At 58.7% G+C, this 26735-nt stretch overlaps 2 protein-coding genes across 8 annotated transcripts; one reads left to right on the top strand and one right to left on the bottom strand.

The window, feature by feature from the left end:
• The first annotated feature begins 4334 nt into the window (after nt 1-4334).
• On the top strand, nt 4335-7649 carry AVPR2 (arginine vasopressin receptor 2). 3 transcript variants are annotated; one of them, XM_073887913.1, is made up of 4 exons: nt 5378-5426; nt 5884-5937; nt 6338-7219; nt 7351-7649. In XM_073887913.1, exons 2-4 carry the CDS (start codon nt 5913-5915, stop codon nt 7647-7649), a joined length of 1206 nt encoding a protein of 401 aa, XP_073744014.1. In that variant the 5' UTR covers nt 5378-5426; nt 5884-5912. The 3 variants fall into 3 exon arrangements, 2 of the variants coding, with proteins under 2 accessions (XP_073744014.1, XP_073744015.1); XM_073887914.1 differs by having other exon boundaries at nt 7422-7642; XR_012376763.1 differs by lacking the exons at nt 5378-5426; nt 6338-7219; nt 7351-7649 and adding exons at nt 4335-4660; nt 4877-5053 and having other exon boundaries at nt 5884-6070.
• A 522-nt stretch (nt 7650-8171) lies between these two features.
• On the bottom strand, nt 8172-25488 carry ARHGAP4 (Rho GTPase activating protein 4). 5 transcript variants are annotated; one of them, XM_025862776.2, is made up of 22 exons: nt 25427-25488; nt 20329-20536; nt 20089-20251; nt 19869-19931; nt 19405-19596; nt 18605-18733; nt 18302-18523; nt 13604-13705; nt 13253-13453; nt 13076-13160; nt 12806-12833; nt 12502-12604; nt 11719-11779; nt 11544-11639; nt 11326-11460; nt 11107-11212; nt 10777-11010; nt 10618-10691; nt 10348-10531; nt 10101-10172; nt 9707-9821; nt 8172-8746 (listed from the first exon to the last, which is right to left on the bottom strand). In XM_025862776.2, the coding sequence occupies exons 2-22, from the start codon at nt 20532-20534 to the stop codon at nt 8504-8506; spliced, it is 2814 nt and encodes a 937-aa protein (XP_025718561.1). In that variant the 5' UTR covers nt 20535-20536; nt 25427-25488; the 3' UTR covers nt 8172-8503. The 5 variants fall into 5 exon arrangements, 4 of the variants coding, with proteins under 4 accessions (XP_025718561.1, XP_025718558.1, XP_025718559.1 ...); XM_025862773.2 differs by lacking the exon at nt 25427-25488 and adding an exon at nt 20749-21053; XM_025862774.2 differs by lacking the exon at nt 25427-25488 and having other exon boundaries at nt 11544-11621; nt 20329-20724.
• Between the last annotated feature and the right edge of the window lie 1247 nt (nt 25489-26735).

Raw genomic sequence — 26735 nt, forward strand, 5'->3', positions numbered from 1 at the left:
TTGATCTCAAGCTCGTGAGTTCGAGCCCCACGTTGGGGGTAGAAATAGCTTAAAAGAGACTGTTAGTGCAATGAAAACGCAAGCCACATACTGGGGAAAATATTTACAAAACATATCTTTTAAAGAAGTATCCAAAATATATTAAAAATGAAAAAAACTCTACAACTCAATAATGGGGAAAGCTTTTAAAAATTGACAAAAGATTTGACTAGATACTTCACCAAAGAATGTATACAAATGGCAAATAAATATATGAGAAGATTCTCGGGGCGCCTGGGTGGCTCAGTCGTTAAGCGTCCGCCTTCGGCTCAGGTTGTGATCCCGGGGTCCAGGGATCGAGCCTCGCATGGGGCTCCCTGCTCGTCGGGAAGCCTGCTTCTCCCTCTCCCACTCCCCCTGCTTGTGTTCCCGCTCTCACTGTCTCTCTCTCTGTCAAATAAATAAATAAAATCTTTAAAATATATATATATATATGAGAAGATTCTCACCATCATCAGTCACAAGGAAAATGCAAAATAAGATCCCAATAAAATACTGTTCAAATTAAAAAGGCTGGCACAGATGCAAAGCAGTAGGCCCACAGGTTCTCATCGACTGACCCAGTAGCCTCGGCGCTAAGGATGTACTCTAGAGAAGTTAAGTCGTGCGCACCCAAAGGCTTGTACTCAAGATTCAGAGTAGCCTTATTCATAACAGCTTCAAACTAGAAACAGCCCACGTGTTCTTCAACTAGTAATGGAATCAATTATCCGTGGTCCGTCCGTACAACAGAACCCTACTTAGCACAAAAGAGGAACAAACTCCTAACACACACAACAACAGACGTGAACTCAAAGGCATTCTGCTGAGTAAAAGAAGCCAGACACAAAATACTACATACTCTATGATTCTATTTTTATAAAATTCTAAAAAAGACAAATCTATATATATATATTTTTAAAGATTTATTTATTTATTTTGAGAGAGCGAGAATGAGAGAGAGAGAGAGAGAGCACGAGAGGGAAGAGGGTCAGAGAGAGAAGCAGACTCCCCGCTGAGCAGGGAGCCCGATGCGGGACTCGATCCCGGGACTCCAGGATCATGACCTGAGCCGAAGGCAGTCGCTCAACCAACTGAGCCACCCAGGCGCCCGAAAAATTTGTGAATTTTACTGGATATGAATCATACCTCAAAAAGTCTGATTTTGAAAAGTCTGCCAAGCCAAGGAGAGAAATCATTGCCTAGGTCATGGCAGTCAGAATACTGGAAACATTGAACGATGATGAAGTGGCCCTAGCCGCCACCATCAGTGGAAGGCTGGCAGGAGGAAGGGGGGCTGCGTGGCAGGGGCACTTGCAACCACATGCCTGGCGACCTCTGACCAGAAAGGAGATGCCCTCGGCCAGGCTGCCTTCCCGTCAGATGAGGACCTCGTGGTCATCTGGGGGCACAGCCCTCACCGCTCACTTGCCCTCTACGCCCCCAGGTTCTCAGCCCAGAAGAGGGGTGCTCCCAGTGCCTGCTGGGAACCCTGCCCCTCCCAGCCTTCGGGGCTCCTAACCCAAGCACCACTCTCCTTCCTCCTGAAACCGGCAAGCAGGCATTGTCTAACTTTCAAAATTACCATTCACTTGAATTTGGACCTCAGGTGAGTGGACACCCTGTCTTGCTAGCACCATGGACCCATGCATGTCCCATGTGTTTTTATTAAATGTGTTTTTGCTCCAGTGGACCCTACCCTCCTCCCCAGTGCTCTTGCAGACCATCGGAGCCTCTCCTAGGTGTTCGGTTGCCGTCAGTCTCCCCTGCATCCGCTCCTCGCTTGTCAGTCCGGCTGCTGCGCGGGGTTGGCCATCTGCAATGAGGACATGCCCATCTCTCCTGCCGGCCTCCTGGCCAGATGCTCTCCTGGCTCCATCACTCCTTCTCCGTGGGTCTGGCGGCCTCCTCTTCCTCTCTCATACCCGAAATGTCCTTCAGGGTTTTATTCAGGGCCCGAGAAATGTCTTTCCCCTCCGTTCCATTAACCCACTAACGGGGTCCCACCATTTCTCCCCTGGGCGGTGGCCTCCCCACGCCCAGCCCTCTCAGCTGGACTGGCACAGGACCCTGCACTCCTTGGGGCAGGGCCCGGGTCCTCCCACCTCTGCATGCAGGGCACAGGGCCCTCAGCACTTGCCACTTGTGGAGCAAAGCGTTCTGATTACAGAGAGCCAGTGACAGAGCAAGACAGGCAGATCCGGGTCCTGCCAGCTCTGCTCCCCCGCCCTGGTGGCTGGCACCTGGGAGGCTCAGTGCCCCGGCTTGAGGCCTCCTGTCTTCTTCTACTTGGACACGGGGCTGGGGGAGACACAAGCCCACACCTTGGCTACCCACAGAATCCTTCCTGCAAATGTAATCCTGGAGGCATGGGGTGGAGGGGGGGGATGTCTGCTCGGTCCTGCCCCCTGGCCTGAGGCCCACTGAGGCTAAGTGGCCCGCCCTGTGGCCAAGCCCTTCTTTGGTCTTTCAGAACCAGCTTCTCAGTGCTCCCCAGGGTGAGTGTGGGCGCATTTGGCCATGCCCCAAGCACCTCTCCGGGATCCCTCCTCTCTCCTCTCCACGGCCCCTACCCATCTGCTTGTCTCAGGGAGTAGTGGCCTCCAGGTCAGTGCCCTGCTCTCGGTTCATGAGAGGACAGAGGCCCTGGGCCACCCAGTACCATCTCTGCCGATTCACGTGGCCTTGACGGTGAATAAGCTAGTCAGCCTTTCTTCCCGTGAACTGCTGCTGAGCCCCATCTTTAGTGCCCCGGGGCGGGGGTGGGGGGGGCCTGGGGCAGGGGCCTGCTTGAGGCCTGTCACCTCTGATCAGCTCCTCGCTGCAGGAGGTGGGACTTAGCACCTGTGCCTGAGCTATGGCCTCCCAGCCCTGGGGGCTCTCAGCGAGGGATCCAGACCCTCTCTGGCAAGCCCTCTATCTCTGGCATGCCCTCTGGTCTTGGTGGCTTCTCAGTTCCTCCTGAAGTTCCCCAGCACCTATTTAGGTTAGCAGGGGCAAGCTGTGGGCCCAGTCTCGCTTTAATGTCTGGTCTGGATGTGGCCACACACCCCTTGCCTCTTAGAGCCGGGAGAGAACCACCGAGGAGGGAGAGGCCTTCCCCAAGATCTTTGCCCCAGGCTCAACAACAGGAAACAAGGAGTGCAGGGAGTAGCGATGGCCAAGGAAATGGCCTCCCGGCTCAGGGGCCCCGCCCCGCACGTCGGCTCTCTGCTGGGATCTGGGCAGAGAGACCTTTCAGCTTCCCTCTCGAGCTCGCCATGCGGCCCCCTGCGCAGCAAAAGTAGGCTCTTCCAGGGGCTTATCGCCGGCCAGCTTCAGGTCTTTGCCCATCCTGTCACCATCGTCAGCCTTTGGGGGTTGGCTTCCCATTTTACAGAGACAGAAGTTGAAGCCCGAATTGCAAGGTCACACAGCGGTCGAGGGGCCAGGCGAGGACATGTGTCCTCCGCAGGCGCCTGAGTTTCCTGGGCAGATGGGGGAGGTTCCATCCCACCTGCGAGGCTAGGCCCCTGGCATGGGGGGGCGGTATGAGAAAGGATGCTGGGTGTGGTGTGACTTTTTACCAGTGGCTCATGGCTTTCCCTTGAAAAATCTGTTCTAGAATCCTGCCCAGGAACTCCTACTTTCTACCATTTGTGTTGATCTGGACAGTAGTAGAAAAGTTGTTTCTGTGCTTCTAGGTTAATAATGGCACTGTGGTGGGCGCCTGGGTGGCTCAGTTGGTTAAGCGACTGCCTTCGGCTCAGGCCATGATCCTGGAGTCCCGGGATCGAGTCCCACATCGGGCTCCCTGCTCAGCAGGGAGTCTGCTTCTCCCTCTGACCCTCTTCCCTCTCGTGCTCTCTGTCTCTCATTCTCTCTCTCTCTCTCAAATAAATAAATAAAATCTTTAAAAAAAAGTTAAAAAAAAATAATGGCACTGTGGTTACAGGGAGGAAAGCGAGAATGTTCTTGTTCTTAGGAGGTGTGGCTGAAGGGTTCTGACATGGGGTGTCAGCATTCTGCAACCTGTGCCCAAATTGTCCAGCAAAACACATTATAAATACGTGTGTGTGTGAATGTATGGTACGTGTGCACGTAGTAGGCGTGCAGGGGTGGGTGTGTGATGGGTGTGGGAGACCCCGCCCCCCGCTGCCTCCGCCCCGCCCCCGCCCTGCTCTCTGGCCAGGAAGAGGAGGCCTTAGTCTGGGCTACACTTGTGCCTGGTCCGTGGGAAGCCGTTTTGGCCTTTAGCCTTGCAGGTCATCAGGGAAGACGGACAAACAGGAAAACAGGGCCAACTGGGCTCAGAGCCTGGCCGAGAGGCATGCAGGCCACTGCCTTGGGCTGGGCCGCGCAGGCCTTGGCTGAGCAAGGCCAGGATCTGTGGCAAGAGCAGGAGGGGACTGGAAAGAGGGCTCCTGGAGGGGGCCGGGGTCCTGGACGCCGAGGACGCAAGGACGGAGAGCCCAGCCCTGAGGCCCCGGGAGGGGAAGCCGCTCTCAGACCCTCCACACGGTGTGCGGGGGCATAAGCGGGTCGAGTGTGCCTTTATGGGCATTTGGCTCTTTATGTGCGTCTGGGTGTGTGTGAGAGAGACAGAGACACAGACAGAGACAGAGAGACAGAGATCTGAAGCCGCCCCCTCCTCCTAGGACAGGTAGGTGCAGGTGGGGCGGGGGGGGGCGTCCCTGGCTCCCACAGGACCCTGGGGAGGAAGCTGGCTCTCACAGGGGTGCATTAAGCCCTGGCTCGACCCCGCCCCGCCCCCTCCCTGCCCGCCCCCCCTCATCTCCGGAGGAGGCCCTCATAGGCCCAGGAGGAGCCAACACTCATGTACTGGGGATTCCATGAGCTCTCACCCCTTCCTCGCCAGGGCCCAAGAGGGACAGAAGGAACCTGGCATGAGAAAGGAGTCAAGCTGTGCCACGAGAAAGCTGGGTGCCCTTCAGTAGGCCCCACCCATCTCTGGCCTCAGTTTCCCCACTTACAAAATGGAGCTGCTGAGCTACCTGAACTCCCAGAGCCCTGCTGGACCTGATCTTCTGGTCAGGTGGGCCCTGCGGGGGGGCAGGCGCAGGCAGGGGTTGGGGGAAAAGCCTGCCTGATGGTCACAGCCAGACCAAGCTGGGGACCAGCGTAGGAGGGCTCAGGCCCTCACGAGTCGGGGGGGTGGGGTGGGGAGGACTCCTGGGGACTAGACAGGAAGGGCAGCACAGGAGGCCAGGAGCTTACTTCCCGGTGCCACAGGCAGGAGGCCAGGAGAGGCACGTGGGGGAGGGGAGGGAGAGGAAGTCCCCTCCTGGGCAGGTCACTCCCAGAGGCCGGGCTGGGGCGGGGCAGGGGATGGAGAGCAGATCTGAGCTCCTGGGCCACCTTCGCACCCGCCACTGTCCAGCTGCCCGGAGCCCAGAGAGCCCAGCCAGGTAAGGGGCTTCGAGGGGCCCCAGGGACATGCTGGCCTCTCCTGCCCAACCCCCGCCCTCCCACGGCCACCTCTCCCGGACTCCATCTGGGTGTGTGGGGGAAGCGGGTCTGTATGTCTGCCTCAGATCTTGCGGGCTGCCGAGGTGGGTCCTAGGACATGTTCATTCATCTGCATGACTGCTCCTTTCTATCTTAACCTGCCCAGGATTGGGAGGAGCACAGGGGGCCCTGAGGTCCTTGACTGGCGCAGTGGGGCCAGACCTCACCAACCTTGATCCGACTAAGGGTGTAGCCCCACCTCCCCATTGCGGGAACACACACACACACACACACACACACACACACACACGGGCACCTCACCACCCTGGCACCTCTCTAGGGGCCCCTGTCTAGAGATAAGACAACGTGGCTGACCCCTCGAATGGGAGGCTGAGCTCGACACCGTGTCTCCTCCAGGCGCTCGAGACACCTGCCCCAGCCCCACCATGCTCGTGGCATCCACCACTTCTGGTAAGGTTCCAGCCCCGGGGCCCTGACCCATCCCCCCACCAGTCCCTCCACTGGGATGAGCCAGGTAGGCTGAGTGGGGTTGGAAGAAGCAAAGAAGCCCCTCTTTCTGAGACCTCCCTCACCCTGCTCTCCAGGCTGCCCGTGCGGGGAGGGGAGGGCATGGCATGGCCCTGCGTGCTCACTGGGGGCTGGGGCTGCCCTTCCCTCCCCAGCACGTGAGGCGGGAATGGCATCTGTTTTGCTGGGAGCCGGGACATGGGAGGCTGGAGGGAAGCAGGAGGCCCAGGTTGATGGCTGCTCGGACCACTGGCTCCGCCCGTCCAGCTGGAACCTCCTTGGGCCCGGGGCCCCGTGCCCAGCACACCCCCTAACTTGGCCCTCTTCCCCCGCCCCTGCCCAGCTGTGCCCCGGACCCTCTCCCCGCCTCTTCTGCCCGGCAACAGCAGCGAGGAGCCGCCGGACACCCGGAACCCGCTGCTCGTCCAGGCAGAGCTAGCCCTGCTCTCCACGGTCTTTGTGGCCGTGGCCCTGAGCAACGGCTTGGTGCTGGGGGTCCTAGCACGCCGGGGCCGGCGGGGTCGCTGGGCACCCATGCACGTCTTCATTGGTCACTTGTGCCTGGCCGACCTGGCCGTGGCTCTGTTCCAAGTACTGCCCCAGCTGGCGTGGGATGCCACGGACCGCTTCCGTGGGCCTGATGCCCTGTGCCGGGCAGTCAAGTACCTGCAGATGGTGGGCATGTACGCCTCCTCCTACATGATCCTGGCCATGACGCTGGACCGCCACCGCGCCATCTGCCGCCCCATGCTGGCATACCGCCACGGAGGTGGAGCTCACTGGAACCGGCCAGTGCTGGTGGCCTGGGCCTTCTCGCTCATTTTCAGCCTGCCCCAGCTTTTCATCTTTGCCCAGCGTGACGTGGGAAATGGCAGTGGGGTCCTTGACTGCTGGGCCCACTTTGCTGAGCCCTGGGGCCTCCGAGCCTATGTCACCTGGATCGCCCTAATGGTGTTTGTGGCACCTGCCCTGGGCATCGCTGCCTGCCAGGTGCTCATCTTCCGGGAGATTCATGCCAGCCTGGTGCTGGGGCCGGCAGAGAGGGCTGGGGGTGGCCGTGGAGGGCACCGGACCGGCAGCCCCAGTGAGGGGGCCCGGGTGTCAGCAGCCGTGGCCAAGACCGTGAGGATGACGCTGGTGATTGTGATTGTCTACGTGTTGTGCTGGGCGCCTTTCTTCCTCGTGCAGCTGTGGGCAGCGTGGGACCCGAAGGCACCCCTGGAAGGTGCGTGTGGCCGTGGCTAGGACTGCGGGGGACCGGCCAGGCTCGGCCGCATAGGCACCTTCACCCCCACAGACACCTCCAGCCGCGGGCTCGGGAGCACGCATGGGCTCACGTGGATTGCTCTTCCCTAGTGAGCAGATGGGGTCACTGCACCTCTGCACGGGCAACCTCAGTCCCAGCCCGGACTCTTCCACCCCCACAGAGGCCCCCTTCGTGCTGCTTATGTTGCTGGCCAGCCTCAACAGCTGTACCAACCCCTGGATCTACGCCTTCTTCAGCAGCAGTGTGTCCTCCGAGCTGCGCAGCCTGCTCTGCTGCGCCCAGAGTCGGGTCCCACCCAGCCCGGGGCCCCAGGAGGAGTCCTGCGCCACTGCCAGCTCCTTCCTGGCCAAGGACACTTCCTCCTGAGAGGCTTTTAGAGGCTCTGTGAAAGCCCGCTGCCTGCCTGGGGCTGGCCCCGGGAGCTCTGGGGAGGAGGGGGGCTCTCCGGGAACTGGCTCCGGGGCGTGGGGAGGGGCTTGGGCCGTGGCATTGGGCTTCCACCCCAGCCGGTGCCTGCCCCTGAGATGGAGGTCCCAGGGAGCCCGGCAGGAAGGAAAGGGGGTGGAGCCAGAGGACCTCCCCCCCCCCCCCCCCCCCCCCCCGCCTCTCTAGTCCCCTCTCACTCTCTCCCTAATAAAGGTTCCAGCTCATTTCCCACCCGGTGAGTCTCCTTGGATCAGGGTAACAGCGGTTGTAGGCAGCGTGGAAAGTCATTCTCAGATTCCCCCCAACTGGCCACCAGACCCGGTGCACAGGTCACCACGCCACACGGCCCTGGCACGGACAACTCTGTGCCGAGACCCCTCGTGGAAGCTGTCCTGGCTGCCTAAGCTGCCACGTTTGCTGAGCACCCCGGCATCGGACGGGGCCTCTGCCTGCCCAGCCCCCCAAGACAGACAAGTGGCTTGCATGGGGGAGTGAACGCACAGGCCTTTATAAATGGCAGCCCACACCTGCCAGCCTCCACCAGGTTCGCACCCTCAGCTGAGGCAGAGACAGGCCCCGGGCACCCACCACCCAACAGCCCCTGACAGGCCGTCACAGCAAAGCCAGGGAGGGGCCTGCCCCCAGCCTCCTTCTGCAGCTGCCTCCCAAGGGGGCCTAAGCCAGGGCTGGGGCAGGCAGCCGTGTCCTCTGCGAAGGGGGCGAGGGCAGGAGCCCAGCGCTGGCTGCACGGGGCTAGGGAGAAGCCGAGGGGAGCCACCCGGGGCGAGGCGGGGCCTGCAGGGCAGCCGCAGAGCCTCAGTGCTTAAGGGGCGAGTCCAGGCTCTGGGGATGGGACGCCGAGGGGGACGCCGAGGGGGACGCCGGGGCCCCGGAGCCCCGGGAGAAGCCTCTGGTCTTGCCGAGGCGGCCACAGGCTGGAGACTTCAGGCTGCAGGGCCCGGGGCTGGAGGAGCTGGTGGACGCTGGCCCAAGGCCTTGGCGGGCGGAGGTCTTTCCCAAGAGCTCCTTAAACACGGAGTCCATGGTCTGTGCCACGGCCTAGAGGGGAGAAGAGAGAGGGAGGGCGTCTGGTGAGAGCCTCCCCCAAGCTGGCCAGCCCTTTCTCCCATGCCCAGGTCAGGGGGTCACCACCTGAGCAAGAGGGGGGCCTTCCTCCCTCTGCTGCCCGAGCGTCCACTTGAACTCCTTCTCATTCCAAAACCAAAGCCCTCGGCCACCTTCCTGTCACCATGCCCCTCCTCTCCACTGGCCCCGGAGCTGCTGCTCCTCCTCCCCTGCCTGGTTTCCCTCCTGCCACTCTTGGTGTGGCTGTCACAGACTCCTCTGGGGACACCAACAGATCCCCCCTTTTGTCATACCTACGCTCTCCCTGGCTGGGATCACAGCCACCCCTTGGCGCCCGGAGCCACCAGTGTGCTGGGGCCTCTCAGGTCAGTGTCCCCCTGCAGCCCACCCCCCCCCCACCCCTACACCGCTTGACTCCTGCTTCCCTGGCATATGAGCGTCTGTGTGGTCACAGCTGGCATGCTACGTGCTCTTGGGCTCTGTCGTCCAGCTCACACTGTCCCCAGGGCTTCTGTCTGAGCCCGGCGGTGGGTGTGTTAGGCCCAGGAGAGCAGGGAGCCGGGTCTCCCCAGGCCCCGCCCAGCACCCACTCTCCCCTCCATCTGTCCCCTTCATCCTCCTTGGCTACCAAGTGCCTGCTACGTCACTTCCTGTCACGTGTCCTGGCTCTAGATGCCATGCCTGCCTGGGACTCCCACTTGCCACTTCCTGCTCAAGAACCAAACGTGGGGCCCAATTGCATGAGCCCCTGTGTCCCCCTCCACCCTGCTTCTGGGCTCGTCCTTGCCCTCTGGTCTGAGGCCAGGAAGGGCAGATTTGAACCTTGGGACAAAAGAGTTTGGTTCCTAAGGGGAGGCAGAGACCCCCCCCCAGGAGAGGTGCCCCCCCGCCCCGTGCCCCGCTCTCTGCCACACAGCCAGTCCTGGCTCTCACCTTGTCTACCTCCACATACCGCTCCGGGGAGGTGGGGACCAAGCAGTGCCGTCTGTGCCCAGAGGGGCCCCCGGGTGTGCCCAGAGGGGCCTCAGGTGGGGTGCATGGCTCTGGCCTGCAGGGTACAGACAGGGCATGGCCAAGGGAGGGGGGGAAGAGCGGGGCTGGCCCAGCGGGTCCATTCTGTCCTCCTTTGGTGTCCCTCCCCCGGATAACTCTCCCCCAGCTGGGCCCCTCTCGACATGGCCAAAGCCAGACCCCAGCCCCTTCTGACCTGGCCCAGCACCTGCTGCCCGGGACAGCCTTGGCTCCCCAACAGCAGTGCTCAGGCCGAGGTGGGCAAGGAGGGCCACCAAAATGAGTCTTCCCGAAGAACCATCCTTCCCTCGCTCACCGATGGACGAATTCCATGGCCAGGAGGACCTCGGGACTGTTCGCCTGCGGCCCCTGGCCCACCTTCTCTGCACTAGGGTGGGAGAGACAGCTCGTTGAAAGCACTCATTCCTGGCCCAGGCTCTGGGGGGCCGGCGGGCTCAGTGCTGGCCAGAAGTGGTCTGGGCCGCCCCAGGCCTAGGGAAAGCTAGGACTCGGGGCAGGGGAGCGGGCGAGACACCCGGGGGATGGAGAAGCTGCTCACTCACCCCCCAGGCAGCATGATGTACTTGTGCGGGATGAGTCCCCGGGCGCCTGAGCACTCGCCCCGCCACCAGTCGCCCGAGGCCCGTTCGTGCAGCCGCAGCACGTCCCCGCGCTGAAAGCTCAGCTCCTGGGCTGTGCGGCCCGTGTAGGCAAAGCAGGCCACGGCCTCCACGACCCCCTCCAGGTCTGGGGAGAAAAGGGGGTCCAAGTTGGGAGGCGGAGGGGGCACCCAGGGCGGAGACAGGATCGGGCCCCTCCTCTTCCGCCCTCACCATCCTCCTGGGCCAGGGTCCCAGCTTCCAGCTCCGGCTCGTTCTCCCCGACCAGGCCCTCCAGCTGGCCATCCCTGGGGTCAGAGCGAGGCACCTGAGTAGATGAGGGGGCTCCCCCCTCTGCTGGACCCCCCCCTCCCCCGCACACAAAGAGCATACCCCAGGCAGCTGGAGGAGGGTGGTGCCATGCACTTCTCGTAGATGGGGCCGGGCAGCAGGGTCAGGGGTGGGAAAACCCGGGAGGGCTGCACGATGAGAGTCTGCACCAGCTGGTTCACCCGGCCCTGCAAGGCCACTGGGTCCTGCCCGGCAGGAACGGGCAGCAGTGTCGGCCCGAAGCACACCGCCAGGTTGTAGGGGTCCATCATGTTCTCGTCACTGTACTGAGCCAGGCTGGGGGCACACGCGGGTCATGGGCAGGGAATGCCCCGCCTGGTGACCCGCACATGCCCCACCGCCAGCCCTCCCCGTCCCCCAGAAAGCACTCACTGGTTGAGGAAGGTGAAGAGGTAACGCAGGACGACCAGCACCGGTGCGGGCAGCTGGGCCAGGAGACGGCTAACGTGCTCCACCCGCTCGGCCACAGCCTCCAGCTCTGCGGCGCAGGCCAGCCCCCACCCCGCCACCCCGGGGAGAGAAGCAGGAGTGAGGCCGCAGCGACAGGGAAGCGGCCCCTCCCGCCCGGCCGGCCTCCAGCCCCGGCCTCACCTGCAGAGGCCAGCAGCTCTCGGAGCAGGTCCAGTGGGAAGAGCGGGGGATCCAGGCTCCGGAAGTAGAGCTTCAGCACCCCTGCCACTGAGTCCAGGTCGTGAGCTGTACAGCCCTCCACCAGTGGGTCCTCCCCTGCAGGTGACACAGGGCGCAGGAGGCTGATCACACCAGCTCCGGCTCTCCCCCCACCCCTACCCCCTCCTGCCTGTCCCTACCTCTCTCAAAAGCGTCACGGATCTCTGAGACTCGGGGCTGGGCGCCTGACACCCGGAAGATGCCCTCGTGCTGCAGGCCTGGGGGAGGATGAGAGCCTATGGGTCCAAGTCCCCTCTCCACCCCCTCGAGGATCGGGCGCCGGGTGGGCGGCAGGAGGGCCCAGGTCTTGCTTACCATTCAGGTTAATGAAGCGGACACAGCTCTCCACCACCAGGGGCACGGGCTGGCCTGAGCTCTGGGGACAGAGAGAGTGCTCACTTCACTGTCCCTCCTTGTCACTGGCTCCCTTGTATTTTCTCTTAACAAGCCGTGATGGTTATTGGCAAGGAGGCCTGGCATGTGTTTTGTGAGATTCGCTCCCGGGCGTCTTACATTGTTTGCTCTTTGAATACACACGGAGTGCATAACCACATCATAGGACAGGCCAGCGCTATTTCTTCTTTTCAGACCCTTCTTGCTTCCCTTACTTCGCCGCCTAGGAACGAACCCCAGTGGCACGCTAGCCGAAGCGGGGCTTGTGGGCTCTACTTCTCACATGCTCCTGCCTGAGGCTTTCTGTAGATGCCTGGGGTTTTTTTGGTTTTTGCTTGGTTGGTTGTTTTTAAATACTTTATTTATTTGAGAGAGAGAGCGAGCGAGCACGAGCGGCAGGCGGGGAGAGGGAGAAGCAGACTCCCCACCGAGCAGGGAGCCCGACGCGGGACTCGATCCCAGGACCCCGGGACCGCGACCCGAGGCAAAGGCAGATGCTTCAGCGACTGAGCCACCCAGGCGCCCCTCTGTAGATGCCTGCTACTCGTGAAGGATGTTCCAGGAAGGGACAGTTCACCGGCTGTCGACAGTGCAGGACACTGGGGGTCACAGGCAGCCAGGCCACAGAGATGGCCCCGGGCTGCAGAGAAACCAAAATGCAGGGGAGCGCCTGCACTCAGCTGGAGCATGAGGTAAAGCCAGTACCTGGATAAACTTCTCCATGTCCCCCCCGAAGAGTTTCTGGTGATACTGGGAGCTGGGTCGGGGGTGGCGGCTCTTCTGCTGTTTTCTCTGTGTGCACTGGGTCCTGCAGTGGGCGGAGGCTGGCTCTCAGGGGGGGAGCCCACGAGTTAGTCCAGAACCCACCGGGCAAAGGGGGGAATGGAAGCCACGGAACGATGAGCAGCAGAGCCGGGCCCCAGGAGAGGGGAGGTGGGGACATGGCAGCTCGGTCCCTGCAGAACCCACTCATCAGAGCACGCGGGCCCTGCACGCAGCACGCACTCACCAAGACACCTCCTGCTCCTCTTTGGCACCTGGGGGTAGAAGACATCGGTGCGCTTCTCAGACCAGGAGGTCCTTAATGCACGGCAGAGAGAAAGGCTAACAGAACAGGGGCCAGGAGCCCTGCTGGGTTCTTTCCTACCTGCCAACCAACTTCCCTGGGCAGAGAGGAACATGGGCTGGGTGGGGGCCCCGGGCAGGAGAGCGGAGGGCAGGTGCGCTCCGGGCCCTGGGGGTGGGGAGGTAGGGGCCCAGGGCCAGAAGTGGGGCCCACCTCGCTGAATGGCCTCCTGCAGTTTCTCATGCTTGGCCTGCAGCTTGGCAAGGATGCTTCGTCCACTCAGGTACTGCTGGAGCTTCTGGGAAGCCCGAAGAAGAGGCCAGAGTTTTAATCCCAGCTCTGGGTCCTCCCCGGGCCCCGCCCCGGCCCCCCCAGCTGCCCCTTCCCCACCATGATGTAGAAGGTCTCCGTCTCCTGTTGCTGGCCCCGCCTCCGGCCCGCCTGCCGGGTGCCTGGATCTGAGCTGGTGGACTTGAGGGACTCGGTGGAGGGGGTGGAGGGGCTGGCTTGGAGGGGGTCAAGCACATCCCCGTCTTCCGACGCCATTACCTCCAGCAGGGCCTGCAGTGTGGCCTTCAGAGTCTTGCTCACCTGGAGAGCGGCCAGCACCAGGGCAGGAAGAAATGGGGCACGAGCGAGGGACAGGTAGTCCAAGTCAGAAGGAATGGGGAGGGGAGGCCACGGCCACCTGGTTCCCTGTCTCCAGGTCCGTGTCCCCACCCCGAGCCAGGGCACTCATACCTCCTCCGTCTCGATGGTCTGTCGGTCCAGGCGGCTCTGGATATTCTGGGCTCGGGGCAGAATCTCGTCCCGCAGCTCCATCTCCAGCCGGATCTCAGCCACCTGTGCAGGGCAGCGTGCAGGGGACTGAGGGCTGAGCCTGGGGGCACAAAGCTCAGGCGTGGGAGTGGGCTGGGCAGTGGGCACCGAGGCCTCTGGGCATGAGGGCAGCATGCACGTTTCCACCGCCTCGGCGGCTGCTGTCCAGGACCCCCAGTCCTTGACACATAACACACCCGGCTCTCCCCAAGAGAAAGGAACTCGTACGTGCGCACAGACCCTTGCGTACAGACATGGCAGCGCTACTCCTAACAGCCCAAGGACGGAGTGAGCCCAGTGCCTATCGGCTGATGAATGAAAAAGCAAGTGTGGGACATCCATACAATGGAATGTCATTCCGCCACAAAAAGGAGCGGTGTCCTGGCTGATCCATGCTGCATGTAGGTGAACATAGAAGACATTCTGCTCTGTGAAAGAAGCCAGACACAAAAGGCACATATATCATATGATTCCATTTACATGAAATGTCCAGGAGAGGCAAACCCACAGACACAGAAAGGAGGTGAGTGGGTAACGGGGGGATGGGGCAGGGGGGTGGGGAGTGACTGCTTCCCGGGTCCAGGGTTTCTTTTGGGGGGTGAACGTGTTTTGCAATGAGAGACTGGTGATGGTTGCATAACTTGGCGAATATTCTAAAACCCATTGAATTGTACACTTGAAATGGGTGAATTACACAGTATATGATTCATACCTCAATAGAGCAGTTGATTATTTTTTAAAACATGGTCAGGAGGGCTGGGGTCTGAGACATAAGAGGGAGGGCCTAGCTAGAAAAACTGCTCACTCTAATCAGGCAGAAAGAGATTCCCTGTGGCAAAATGCGAGTGCCTTGCTCCGTGGGCAGAGTGGGGGATGGGAGGAGACCGCTTTAGGAAGCGAGGAATGCCTCTCCTTTGAATTTAAGCATCCAGAGAACTCTGACACTGACATCAAGTTAAAATTGAGAGTGAAGACTTTGAAGGCGCCCTGGGTGGCTCAGTCGTTGGGCGTCTGCCTTCGGCTCGGGTCATGATCCCAGGTCCTGGGATCGAGCCCCGCATCGGGCTCCCTGCTCGGCAGGAAGCCTGCTTCTCCCTCTCCCACTCCCCCTGCTTGTGTTCCCTCTCTCGCTGTGTCTCTCCCTGTCAAATAAAGAAATAACATATTTAAAAATAAAGGAGAGTGAAGACTTCACTTATCCACGGCAAGCTAAACATGCCCCGCTCTCTGTCCTCCTCAAGCCCCACTGGAAAGGGAAAGGGACGCGGGAAGGCCTAGGTCATGGGGTTACCAGGCGAGGCCGGCACTGGAGAAGCCACCAGAGCGGCAGAAATGCCACCAGACCAAGGCGGCAGGCACCTGGCAGGCACAGGAGGTGCAGAAACCAGGATCTGCTAAAGTCTGTCCAGGAAATAATACCGTGGCTCCTCAAACAATTATACCTACACTCACCATAGGAGCCAGCAATGCCACTTCTGGGTGTTTCCCCAAAAGAAGAGAAAGCAGAGGCCCCAAGAAAGATTTGCATGCTCGTGTTCACAGCAGCCAAAAGCAGGAAGCAACCCAAGTGTCCATGAAGGGATGAATGGAGAAGCGAAACGTGCTCTGTCCATATAATGGCGTTCTTCAGCCTTAAAACGGAAGGAGATCCTGTCACAGGCTACAACATCCATGAACCTCAAGGACACTATGCTGAGTGACACCAGCAAATCACAACAGACAGATACAGTATGAGTCCACACGCATGAATGATCTAGAGTAGTCTAGATCTAGATTCAGAAAGACAGAAAGTAGGACGGTGAGCGCTGGGGGGCTGGGGGGAGGGCGAGCGAGTGTCTAACATGGACAGTTTCAGTTTGGGAAGATGCAAAAGTTCTGGAGACGGAGGGTGGGGATGGCTACACAACAATATGAATGTGTTTAATGTCACTGAACATCGCACTTAAAAATGGTTAAAATTGGGGCACCTGGCTGGCTCAGTCAGTAGAGCATGTGACTCTTGGTCTTGGGGTCATGAGTTTGAGCCCCACGTTGGCTACAGAAATTACTAAAAAAAAAAAAAAATCCATCCATATATATATATACAGCTAAAATAGTTAAAATGGTAAATCTCATGTATGTTCTATCAGAATTATAAAAAAAAAAGTCTCTCCAGGCTCTAGGAAACATTAACATTAGAAGACCCTCCCCCAAACCCATACAATTAGCAGAAAAGTAGAGATTTAGCCTCTGGAAAGGATAAATCAGAGGGATTTTGGACTTAGGGACACTAGTCACAGCTAAAGAAGGGGACAAAACTTCCTACTGATGAGAAAGAAGAAAGCAGCCACTGCCATCTGGAGCCGCCCAGATGGGACGTGGTGTTATCCTACTGAACATAAGGAATGTCACAGAGCATCAGCATCAGACAAGGTCACTCTGTGACCATGAGAGGTGACAACAAAAACAAGAACACCTCATAATCACATCCGAGTGCAGACAAAAACAAGAACTTTGTCCAAGCCACAGAAATAACCAAACCTCCCTCTGTTCAGGCTAATAGGAGTGTGGGCTGCTTTAGCCTCCCTTCATCCCCCACCCCCCCAACTCCTGCCTTCTAGATAAGATTTATGAAGACATCCAATCAGAGTTATCCCTTCTTCCCAACAGTATCTAGGCCGAGTCCCTCTCCCAAATCCCGTAACCTCAGCCCAGGTCCTACTAGTCCTTTCTAGCACCTTCTTACCAGGACACCCCAGGCTCCCCACTATGGGGTTCTCCCTCAAAGCGATGGTCTAAGTCCCTTCCCTGAGGGGAAGCCCCCGTTGACAAGCTCTGCTCATGAGCATCAGATATCTCATCTAATCTACCTCCCAGCAGCTCCTCTTAAATATGACCTGATGGCCAAGAATTGCCAGCCATTTGAGAGAAGCTCTAAAAATGAAAGAAAAAAAAATGAAATGAAAGAGAAAGACGAAAGCAAGCTTTTTTTTTTTTTTTTTTTTTTTTTAGCTGTAAGAAAACAGAAAATGCAGAGAGCGGAGAAAAATGTCAAGAAAACAAAAATGAGGGGCGCCTGGGTGGCTCGGTTGTTAAGTGTCTGCCTTCGGCTCAGGTCATGATCCCAGGGTCCTGGGATCAAGCCCCTCATCGGGCTCCCTGCTTGGTGGGAGGCCTGCCTCTCCCTCTCCCACTCCCCCTGCTTGTGTTCCCTCTCTCACTGTGTCTCTCTCTGTCAAATAAATAAATAAAATCTTAAAAAAAAAGAAAACAAAAATGTTTCAGAATGATTTGAGAAAACATGATGTCCACAAGACAAGAACAAAGGGTTATTTTAAATAGGAATTTGGAAAACAAAGCAGAACTAAAAGGTATAGAGGTAGGAGAAGAGGAAAGAGAAAAGATAAGAAAATTAGAGAATCGACCCATGAGGTCCAACGTCCAATTACAGGAATTCCTGAAAGCGAGAGAAAAGAAAATTAGGGGGAGGAAATGATCAAAGGAATAATATAAGCCCAAAACCTAAGGCCACAGTATTCTAAACCGACAATGCCCACCGGTTGCCCAGCACCGTGAAGGATAAAGGATCCCCAAGGAGCATCATCACAAAATTTTATCAGGCAGGAAAGAGACTCCTAAAAACTTCAGGGAGAAAAATTGCAGGTCACACACAAAGGATCAGAAATCAGAAGGGCATTGGACTTTGCACCGACAATGCTGAAAGCCTGGAGCGATGCCTTTAACGGGTCGAAAGAGAAACTTATTCTCAACTCTGAATTCTATATCCAGCTAAACTACCAACCAATTTCAAGGCTAGAATACAGGCATTTTCAGACAAGCGAAGTCACAAGCTGCCTGGGGCGGTGGACGGAAGGAGAGGAGCCGGGGGTAGGGCTGCGCGCTAGCCTAGCCAGCTGTGGAAGGAAGTCTGTTGACAAGCAACTAGCAGCATGCTGTGCAATTTGAACACAGGGAGGGAAGCCCCAGAAACAGCAGCTATAGGGGACAGCAGGGAAGTGGCTGTTTCTGGGGAGTGGAATCGGGAACAGAAAGGGTGAGTCGGAGAACTACCAGGGGCCATCATAAGCCTTGAGTAACATTTGACTTTGTCAACTATGACTCGGATCAATATACAGATTAAAAAGCTAAAAGCTCTGTGCAATCCCTGTCCATTCACAATGCCCATTTGGACAAACTGGTAAGGAAAAAAAACAGCTCAGGGACAAGTGAAAAGATGCTAGCTATATTCTACTGCTTGTATGGTTTATTTTCCTTCAACTTGGTATTATGAATTGTCTAAAACATGCAGAACACTTGGACAAAGACTATATGGACAGCTAGATACCCACCTACTACCTGGTGTCCACCTGGTGATAGTTTTGCTGTGTTTGCTGTGGTGGGGAGGTTGCGTTCAGCCAATGAACAGCAGAAGTTTGCTTGCTTGCTTCAAATGCAAGTGGCGAAACTTCTAGGGAGCCTCATTTGCCTCGAGGCCATTGAATGAGGGTCTGAGAAATAAGCTGCATTCAGGAGTTTCGACTCCTTAGCAAAGTGGGATTCATTCGACTTAACTGCTGTTACAATGAAGACCAGAGAACACAAAGCCCTTTTCATCCATGCCTGGGGGGCGGTGACCCTCACCTCATCTCCCTCATGGGGGTGGTAGTCAAAACGCAGTGGGGGACAGAAGGCAACTGCATGCATCTCCAGCACCTTGACCTTGTCCCCTAGAGGATCTAGGGCCTCCACGGCCTCTTCCAGGCTGCCCAGGCCCTGCATCTGGGAGACTTGGGTGTGGCTCTCGGCAGCCGCGTAGCTCCGGAGCACCTGCCCCAGGGCTAAGTGGAATCCTGTGTCACAGCACTGGGGAGGAGGCAAGCACATGGCTCAGGTGGGCCCCAGTGCATAGCCCCCTGCCCCCCAGCCTGCCCACCTGGTACTCACATCCATGAGGTCCATGACATCATGCAAGTAGTAGTTGCTGACGGCAGCATTGACACTGGCCAGGCTGAGCAGGTACTCGTTGCGTGCCTTTGTGCACTTGAGTTTGTGCTCCAAGAACTTGGCCTGACGCTGCTCAAGACCACAAAAGTACACCAGGGTCACCTACTCGGCCAGCCAGGCAGCCCCCATCTCAGGCCTTCCACGGACTCTCCACACCCCCCTCCCCCGGTGGACATGTGTCCCCGATGTCCCACAGGCCCCCCACAGCACATGGCCCCCCAGGCCCACCGTCCTCCCCCCCTCCCCCCCCCCCCCCCCCCCCCCGCCCCCGCCACGCAGAAACTCTCCCATCTCGGGCTGGCAACCCCCGTTCTGTCTCAGCTCCTCCAGGCTTGGTACATCCCCAACCTTTCAGGGGCCACCTCAAACATTCTCTCCATGCACATCACCCAACCACCCATCCTATGTGTCTTCTTGTCCCTCTGAGACCTGACAGCACTGTGCAAGGCAGGGATGGGTGGGTGCAAAGGCTTCCTGACTTGGGAGCACCAAAGCTCTCTTCACTCCAGCTGGGTAGGGGAGGACTGTTCTCCTGCCACCCCCCACCCCGGTACCTCATCTACCACCCTAGGCTGGAGAGCCCTTGAAAGCCAGCAGAACTGACTAGGCCCCAGCCTTACCAGCCCTGCTTTCTCCCTCCCTGCCCCACCTCCCAGCAGGTCCCAGGGAGAGCCAGGGATTCCAGGGTCAAAGGTTAGAACCAGAGCCTTCGAAGACAGACAGGTGCTCTCCAGGCCCACCTTTTCCACCAGCCGCCCTCCCTTCTTGAGGGAGCTCTTGCGGAGGGGTCCTGCCTCGGTGGTGGTGGTCGTGGTGGCGGCGGCGGCGGCGGCACTCCGACCCGCCCGCTTCTCCTCCTGCCGCTCGGCTTCCCGGAGCTTGGCCTCAGCATTCATGCTCTCCATGTGGTACACCTGGTATGTCTTCTTGGCCTGCAGGGAGGACCAAGGCCAGGCTGCCCTGCTGAAGGCCATGGCCACAGCCAGCCCTCCCATCTGGGATTCAGACCTGAGAGCTAGCCGACCCCATGTAAGCACTTGGGCCAGCCACCCTGTGCCCAGAACAGGGAGAGACGGCCGTGCTTGCAGTCCCCCCACAAACCCGGGACTCTCCTGGGTACTCAGTCCTCTCCCTTGCGCCTGGCTTGGGGGGGCGCGAGATGATGGCCTCGCTCTGATGGGGGCGGGCCCCGCCCTATGCTCACCGTCTGAAGCTCCGACACCACCTCCAGCAGCTCCTCCTGCAGCTGTTGCTCCAGATCCTTACTCTGAGGAGGACGCCGAGTGTGAGGAGGGCGCCGTCCCAGGGCAGCTGGGCCAGCGGGCACTCAAGGCTCCGCCCAGCTCCCCTCTGCCTGACACCCGCCGGGCCTCCCTCGAGCCTGGGGCCATCCGCACCTGCTGCGCCCAGGGCAGAGGCCTTACCTTCTTGATGATGCGCCCCACATCCTCTGCGATGTGACTCAGGCGCTGGGCCAGGGGCCCGGCCAGCACCTCGCTGAGGGTCGCGCTCTCCCGGCTCTGCTGCCGCGTCTGCTGCAGCAACACGGCCCAGCAATGCAAGGGCGAAAGGAGGGACGGCTCCTTCCTGGGGCAGAGGGGCACTCAGGCCGGGAGCGGGGCCCTCGGGCCCTGCTGTGGCCCTCCTGCCCCGCGAGTACCTACCGGAAGCTTTGGTGCTCCCGGCTACTGCCCCCAAGGCGGCCGCCGCGGCCGGAGAAGCGCTCTGCCAGTTTGTCCAAGCCCCGGGAGTACTCCAGCTCCACCTCGGCGCGCCGCCGCATGAACTCGGCCAGCTCCTGCAGCAGCTCCCGCCGCAGCTCCCCCTGCAGCTCCAGGCAGCGCAGCTGCTCACTCAGCTGCCAGCGCATCTCTGCAGGGGACGGCGGCTCAGGCCTGGGGAGGGGTGCCCAAGCCCCGGGAGGGGAAGGAGGCTGGCCTCCAGGGAGGTGTTCTGTGCTCAGGCTAAAGGGAACAGCCCAGGCCCACCCAGCTGAAGAACAGGAAGGCTGCTCTAAGGAGAGAGGGAGCCTGGCCGATCTGCTGTGATGGTGGGAGCACAGAGTTGCCCCAGCCCCGTCTCACCCTGTCCCCAGCCCCATCACTCCGCGGTTCTTGGAAAGCCCCTGACTTGTTTGCTCTGCCACTTCCTGCCTTCCGGGTGCCTGGGACCCCAGGCAGGGTAGCCTCCTGCGAACACACACACGCACAGGGCTGCGTGCAGGCAAGGCTGTCACGGCGCTCTGCCGAAGCTGCAGTGCACTGGTGGCCTTCGTGGCCGGGAACCCTGCTCTTGGCCCCCCAAGGGCAGCCCCACCGTGGCCGGAGCGAGCTGGTTGGAGCTGACAAGTGAAGGAACTGAGAGAGCTGGCCTGCTTTCCATCTCCGGTCCCCACTCCCCATCACCCACCCCACCTCCCAGCAGAAAGAGCCACACCCAGGGCCCCCACACCGCTGGCTTTTGACACCTTATCGCTGGCTTGATTTGGCAACACTGCTTTCCCCACTAAAGCAAAGAACCGCCTGAATGACAAGCTTAAGCAACCTGCTACAAACACTTTTGCCACCCACTGGGTGCCCAGGTGGGCACTGGGGATCCCAGGTAATAACACTGCCTGGGCTTCTGTCAAACAGGTCACCCACTGACTAATCTCCATCCACATACCCAGGGACGGGTGGTAGTTGATTTCTCCATTCCGGAGATTGTTGATTACATACCCAGTCTGTGCTGGGCATGTTCTAGATGAGGATGTATAGTGGCAAAGAGGGTTGACCAAGTGCTTGCCCTCATGAAGCTGGGATGGGAATGGGGGTACAGATCACAAGTGGACAGGGTCATCTGGGTGGCTCAGTCAGTTAAGCCTCTGACTTCAGCAGCTCAGGTCATGATCTCAGGGCTCTGCATTCAGCGGGGAGTCTGCTTCTCCCTCTCTCTCTGCTCCTCCTCCCACTCATGCTCTGTCTCTCAAATAAATAAATAATATCTTAAAAAAAAAAACAGATCACAAGTGGACAGATATATCCTAGAATGTCCAGGAGCAAGGGGTGCTGAGGATGCAAACAGCAAGGTGAGGTCAGAGCTGGAGGTGGGGGCGGGAGGGGTTCTCTTAGAAGAGGGTGGTGGGAGGTGAAGGAGGTGACAGAGGGGCCACAGGGCCATTTGGGAAAAGTGTTCAGACCAAGAAAAACAGTGAAGGCTTTTGGACCCAGTGTGGTTGCTGGGGGCAAAGTGGAGACGTGCGAGAGGCCCGTGGTGAGGGAAGGACGTCCGGCTGGCACCAAGGGAGAGAGCAGCCACAGCACCCGGGCCAAGTGGGGAGGCGAGGCAGAGGTCAGGAGACAGACACAAAGTGCCCGGCCCAGCTGGCACCTCCTGAACCAGTCCAGACAGAAGATGGTGAGGGCTCAGACCCGGGAGCGGAACTGGCAGGAGGTGAGAAGGGGCGGGACCCGGGATCCACTCAAAGAAGTCCACTGTGACCTGCTCAGTGCCAGTGCTGTTGGCATTTCTGTCCTGCCAGTGACTTCCCGGGGGCTGTGGGCATGCGGCAGCCTCCAGGGGTTGTGCCTGCCTGGCATCCCCATCGCCTCCTCCGATCTCCCTCTGGAGAATGTCTCCTTCCTATTCTCAGCCCCTGGGTCCCTCTCCCAGATGCGGCTGCACACACAGTCCTTCAGCCCCTCCCCCCCCCAGCACTGGCTCAGCGAGGGGCTGGGGGCCACAGTCCTCACGCCTTCCCTGGAATTACTGAACAGGAGAGCTCTCTTTCCACCGCGGGATCAGGCTGGGTAAACAGAAGCCAGAGGTGGGGAGGGTGCTTCCTGACAGTGAAACCAACGCAAAGCAGGGCAGAGCCAAGTGAGACAGAGTCTCCCTATACCATCTGAGGCCAGGCTCCGGGGGCTGGCTCTCGGCTCCATGGGTCAGGTGGAGTGGGCTCCATGCCCCTTGGAATCTGGACTTTCTTCACTGAATCAGGGTAACATTTTGGGGAGAAAAGTACATCTCATTTCATTCTAAGCAAAACCTGAGATGTCCCAGCTCACCTCACCTTCCTTTGCTGTTTGCCCCGCCCTCCCAGGGCAATCTTTCCCTGGAGACCAATTGCAACTGAACAGTGCTGAATAGAACAGCCATGCGTGGGTGGGTTGGAACCTGGATTCACACACTGGCTGGTGTCAAGAAGATCCTTGACTGGGGCTTGGCCCCCAGCCTCTGGGCTGTCACTATCCAGCTCTCAGATCTCAGCTCAAATGTACTCATCATCAACCCCTCCCTGACCTCCCCAGAAACTAGGTCTGGCCCTCCTCCCACGCCCTTTCTTGACATCTGTGCTTTCCCTTTATAGTGGTTGTCACCATATTTGAACCTGATTGTGTTAGGGGTTTTTGCTACATGTCTCCCTACAGGCCCTGTGAGCCCTGTGAGGGCAGGGGCTGGTTCTTTTGCTTAGCACTGTATTCCCAGGGCCTAGGACAGAAGAGATGCATGCAAAACATCTGTCAGAAGGAAGGATGGAATCCACATATGCTTGCATTGCAGAGCTGGGTCCTGGGCCCCACCAACACTTCCTGTGAGCAAGGCATACGGTCTCACTTCTGCTGACAAATAAAGCAAAAGAGAAGATGGCCACCGAAACCACGACTATGCTGACCTTTCAGAATTTAGGGTGTCAAGGCAGTGATCCTTTTTTTTTTTTTTTTTTGATATGGTAAATAGTTTCTCTGGCGGGGAGGAAGGGTTTAGAAGCTAAAGTCACTGGAGACCCAGAGCAGGCAAGGAACATTTTAAAGACAGCCTGGCTCAAATTCCCAATTTTTCAGCGTGAATTAACTGGTCCATATTTGCTGACTGAAGAGTTTCCAAAGTCCTTCAGCTTCCTGACATTTTGGGGAAGCAGGATGGGGGATCATTATCTCCACCTGAGAACGACGAAGGCAAGGCTTCTCTCACCCTGCAAAGTCACCTCAAGCTGGCTCCGGGCAGCAAGCCACCTTCTCCAGATGGGGAGGACTCAGGCATACTTTGGTGTTAATTGCTCGAATTGGATAATTATGTTAGAACTGCATCTCAGGGCACCTGGGTGGCTCGGTTGGTTAAGCACCTGCCTTCGGCTCAGGTCATGGTCCCACGGTCCTGGGATCGAGCCCCGCATCGGGCTCCTTGCTCACCGGGGAGCCTGCTTCTCCCTCTGCCTGCCGCTCCCCCTGCTTGTGCTCTCTCGCTCTGACAAATAAATACATAAAATTAAAAAAAAAAAAAAGAACCTGCATTTCTGGGTGGGAAAGAACTTCAAGGTTCATTTCCTTCTCCCTCCTAGGGGTTGTTATTGCCGTGTAACCAAGTGCAAGACACTTCTCCCTGAGCTTCAGTTTCCTTCACCGGTAAAAGGAAGCAATTAAGAGTGATATATGGGGCCACACATCTGAAGACACAGGAAAACTTTATGGTCCCAACTGTTGGCACTTGGATGCTACCTTCTTTCTTTTGGAAGAGTTACCACGCCCTGGATAAGACAGGCAGAAGCTGTCGACTAAGAATTTGCAAAGCTGATTTGCATGTGATTTGCACAAAGTGATTATCAGAACCCAAGGAGGTCTACCCTCAGAAGGCTTCGGAGCTGGCCCTGCCGAATCTCTAAGGCTGATATCCACTGTGCCAGTTTGACCCAGAGACAGCGGCCCTCAGCTCTGAGCCACCTCAGTGCCCAAGAGAGGGCAAAGGAACTGGTTTCAAGGCAAAGCCATCACTAATCCAGGCACCTTAGGCACTCAGACTCCTTTGCCTGGACCTCCTCCGCAAAACCAAGGTGCTCGATTTCACTGTGGCTACAATGTCACTTTCTGGGGGGCACCGGGTGCCCCCTTCCCTCACTCGGGCTCTTGGGTGAGGTGCAGGGAGAACCAAGGAGGGCAGAGTAACCAAAGGAAGGGAGGGAGGGAGGAAGGAAGGAAGGGGAAAGAGCCCGCGGTTGAGACCAAAGGGGCGCGGAGAAGCGGGCAAAGGGCTCAGGCTGGGGGGGGGGTCGGGGTCGGGGTCGGGGTCGGGGTCCCTCCCTCCCCCCCTCAAGCCCCTCCGGAGGTCGCTGGGGGTGGGTTGGGGGAGGGGAGGAGCAGCGGGCCCCGGGCCAGCGGCGGGACTTTTCCGGCGCCCCCACGACCTTGGGGTCTCGGCAGGGAAGCGGGGCCGGGGGGGGGGGGGGGGGGCCCCCCCCCCCCCCCCCCCCGCCTGGCACTGCCCGCGAGGGCTTTCCGGCGGGGTCCCACTGCGGCTGGGCCCTGCCGCCCCCTCGTGCTGGGCTCTGGGCACACACCTGGGCTGCCTGTGCCCAATGCTCAGCTGCCAAGCAGCCAGGACCCCTGGGAGAGCCTCAACGTGTCCAGCAAGCTGGCACCCTCTGGCTGCTGCCCCGCCCTCAGAAGGTTGTCTGGTCACCACTGCCAAACCACACCCTTCACAGCACGGCCATGGGCCCTGAATGCCAGCAGGCAGTGACACTATAGCTGCTCCGGACCCCCAGGACATCGGATGGAACCTACTCATCCCAACTCAGAGCCCTGATAAGCACAAGGAGCCTGGAGAGCCTGGTGGGAAGTTCCCAGGGTGGGTGGGGAAGGAAAGTCAGCACCAGAGCTTAGAACCTCAGCCATTATTCCCTCAGGCCCCCTCGTTGCGTTGCGGGGAGAGCAGGGTTTGGCTAAGGTTCCCCTTCTGCTCAACCCCACAGGGAGGAACAAGCCTCATTTCCCCATAGGTAGTTACCACTTCCTGCCACTTCCTGCTGCCGGAAGAGACTCTTCTGCCTTCTTTCCCCTGCCACTTGCACCTTCTTGCCCCTGCTGCTTGCACCTGCCCTGTCTTAGGCTTGGGGCCTGGGGTTCAGCCTTCCTCTTCCCCCTTCAGCGTATGGCCTTAACAAGCCTGGAGGCAAATCTTGGGGCCTCCCTTATCCAGGAGTGCTGGAGTTTCCCTCCACCCCTCTCTACCAACTCGAAGCCAAAAGGCAGCCGATTTTCTCTAGTAAACTGGGAAGGCAGGATGTAGGTGACAGTTGACAAACCAGACTAGACAATGGTCTTTAGTTCAGTGGGAGGGAAATCCCTGGGGTATAGATGGTGGGAGGGGGCGGGGCAGTTAGGTTCCAGCCCTGTGCCCAGGGAGGCGAGGAAGGCCTGTAGGCACTAGTGCAAGGAGTCAAAGTCAGGCTCAGTGCAAACGTGGGCACATGTGACCTCGACCTGCAGCTGGGGGTAGAGTGGTGGGGGGGGGAAGGAGGCTGTGCAGGTCCTTCTTGCATCTAACCTATGAGCAGTTCTCTTGCCCAGAAGGGGAAAACAGACGTCCTCAGCTCCCTGCCCACCCACCCCTACTCCTGCCCAGGACCAACGCCCTTCTCTAAGACACCACGTGTCCACGGGGCCTGGGGTTGGAAGGCCTGGGAGCTGGCCTGACACCAGCAGGCCCAGGACCTGGGCTTCTAAGAGCTGGCCTCAGCAGTACCACTGCTGGAGTCCTCTAGCAAGGCAGGCGAGCCTCCTGCCCCTTCCCGAAGCATGCACAGGCACTCCCGCATGGAAACCTGCTCGTGTGTCAGGAACCCATGCACCGCATCAGCTAACCCCAACACACCTTGCCCCCTACCCTCCATCTGAGCACTGACTGGTCCCCCAAAGTCACTCCCCCATCCAGCAGAGCCATGCACAGACCTCAACCCCCAGGAAACTGCTGCTGAACTGGCCTCAGCCCCTACTTTCAAATGCTCTCCTCTATCCTTTTCTTTTTTCTTTTTTTAAAGATTTTATTCATTTATTTGACAGAGAGAGACACAGCGAGAGAGGGAACACAAGCAGGGGGAGTGCAAGAGGGAGAAGCAAGCTCCCCGCCGAGCAGGGAGTCCGATGCGGGACTCGATCCCAGGACCCCGGGACCATGACCTGAGCCGAAAGCAGACGCTTAAAGACTGAGCCACCCAGGCGCCCCTCCTCTATCCTTTTCTGGCTCCAGAAATACTCATGTGATGCCCCATTAGGCCACTGCTTTATTTTTATTTTTTTAAAGATTTTTTTTTAAG

The sequence above is a fragment of the Callorhinus ursinus genome, unplaced genomic scaffold, assembly GCF_003265705.2.
Source record: "Callorhinus ursinus isolate GAN/ISIS: 27379988/994484 unplaced genomic scaffold, GSC_fseal_2.0 scaffold84, whole genome shotgun sequence".
NCBI classification, from domain to species: domain Eukaryota; kingdom Metazoa; phylum Chordata; class Mammalia; order Carnivora; family Otariidae; genus Callorhinus; species Callorhinus ursinus.

Coding starts and splice junctions, on each gene's coding strand:
- AVPR2 (XM_073887913.1), top strand. CDS start 5,913: ATGCTCGTGGCATCCACCACTTCTG. Junction 5,938..6,337: donor CGTGGCATCCACCACTTCTG/GTAAGGTTCCAG, acceptor GCCCCTGCCCAG/CTGTGCCCCGGACCCTCTCC. Junction 7,220..7,350: donor CCCGAAGGCACCCCTGGAAG/GTGCGTGTGGCC, acceptor GCTCTTCCCTAG/TGAGCAGATGGGGTCACTGC.
- ARHGAP4 (XM_025862776.2), bottom strand. CDS start 20,534: ATGCGCTGGCAGCTGAGTGAGCAGCTGCGCTGCCTGGAGCTGCAGGGG. Junction 13,161..13,252: donor CGGAGACCTTCTACATCATG/GTGGGGAAGGGG, acceptor CGGGCTTCCCAG/AAGCTCCAGCAGTACCTGAG. Junction 9,822..10,100: donor GCCATGGAATTCGTCCATCG/GTGAGCGAGGGA, acceptor TGTACCCTGCAG/GCCAGAGCCATGCACCCCAC.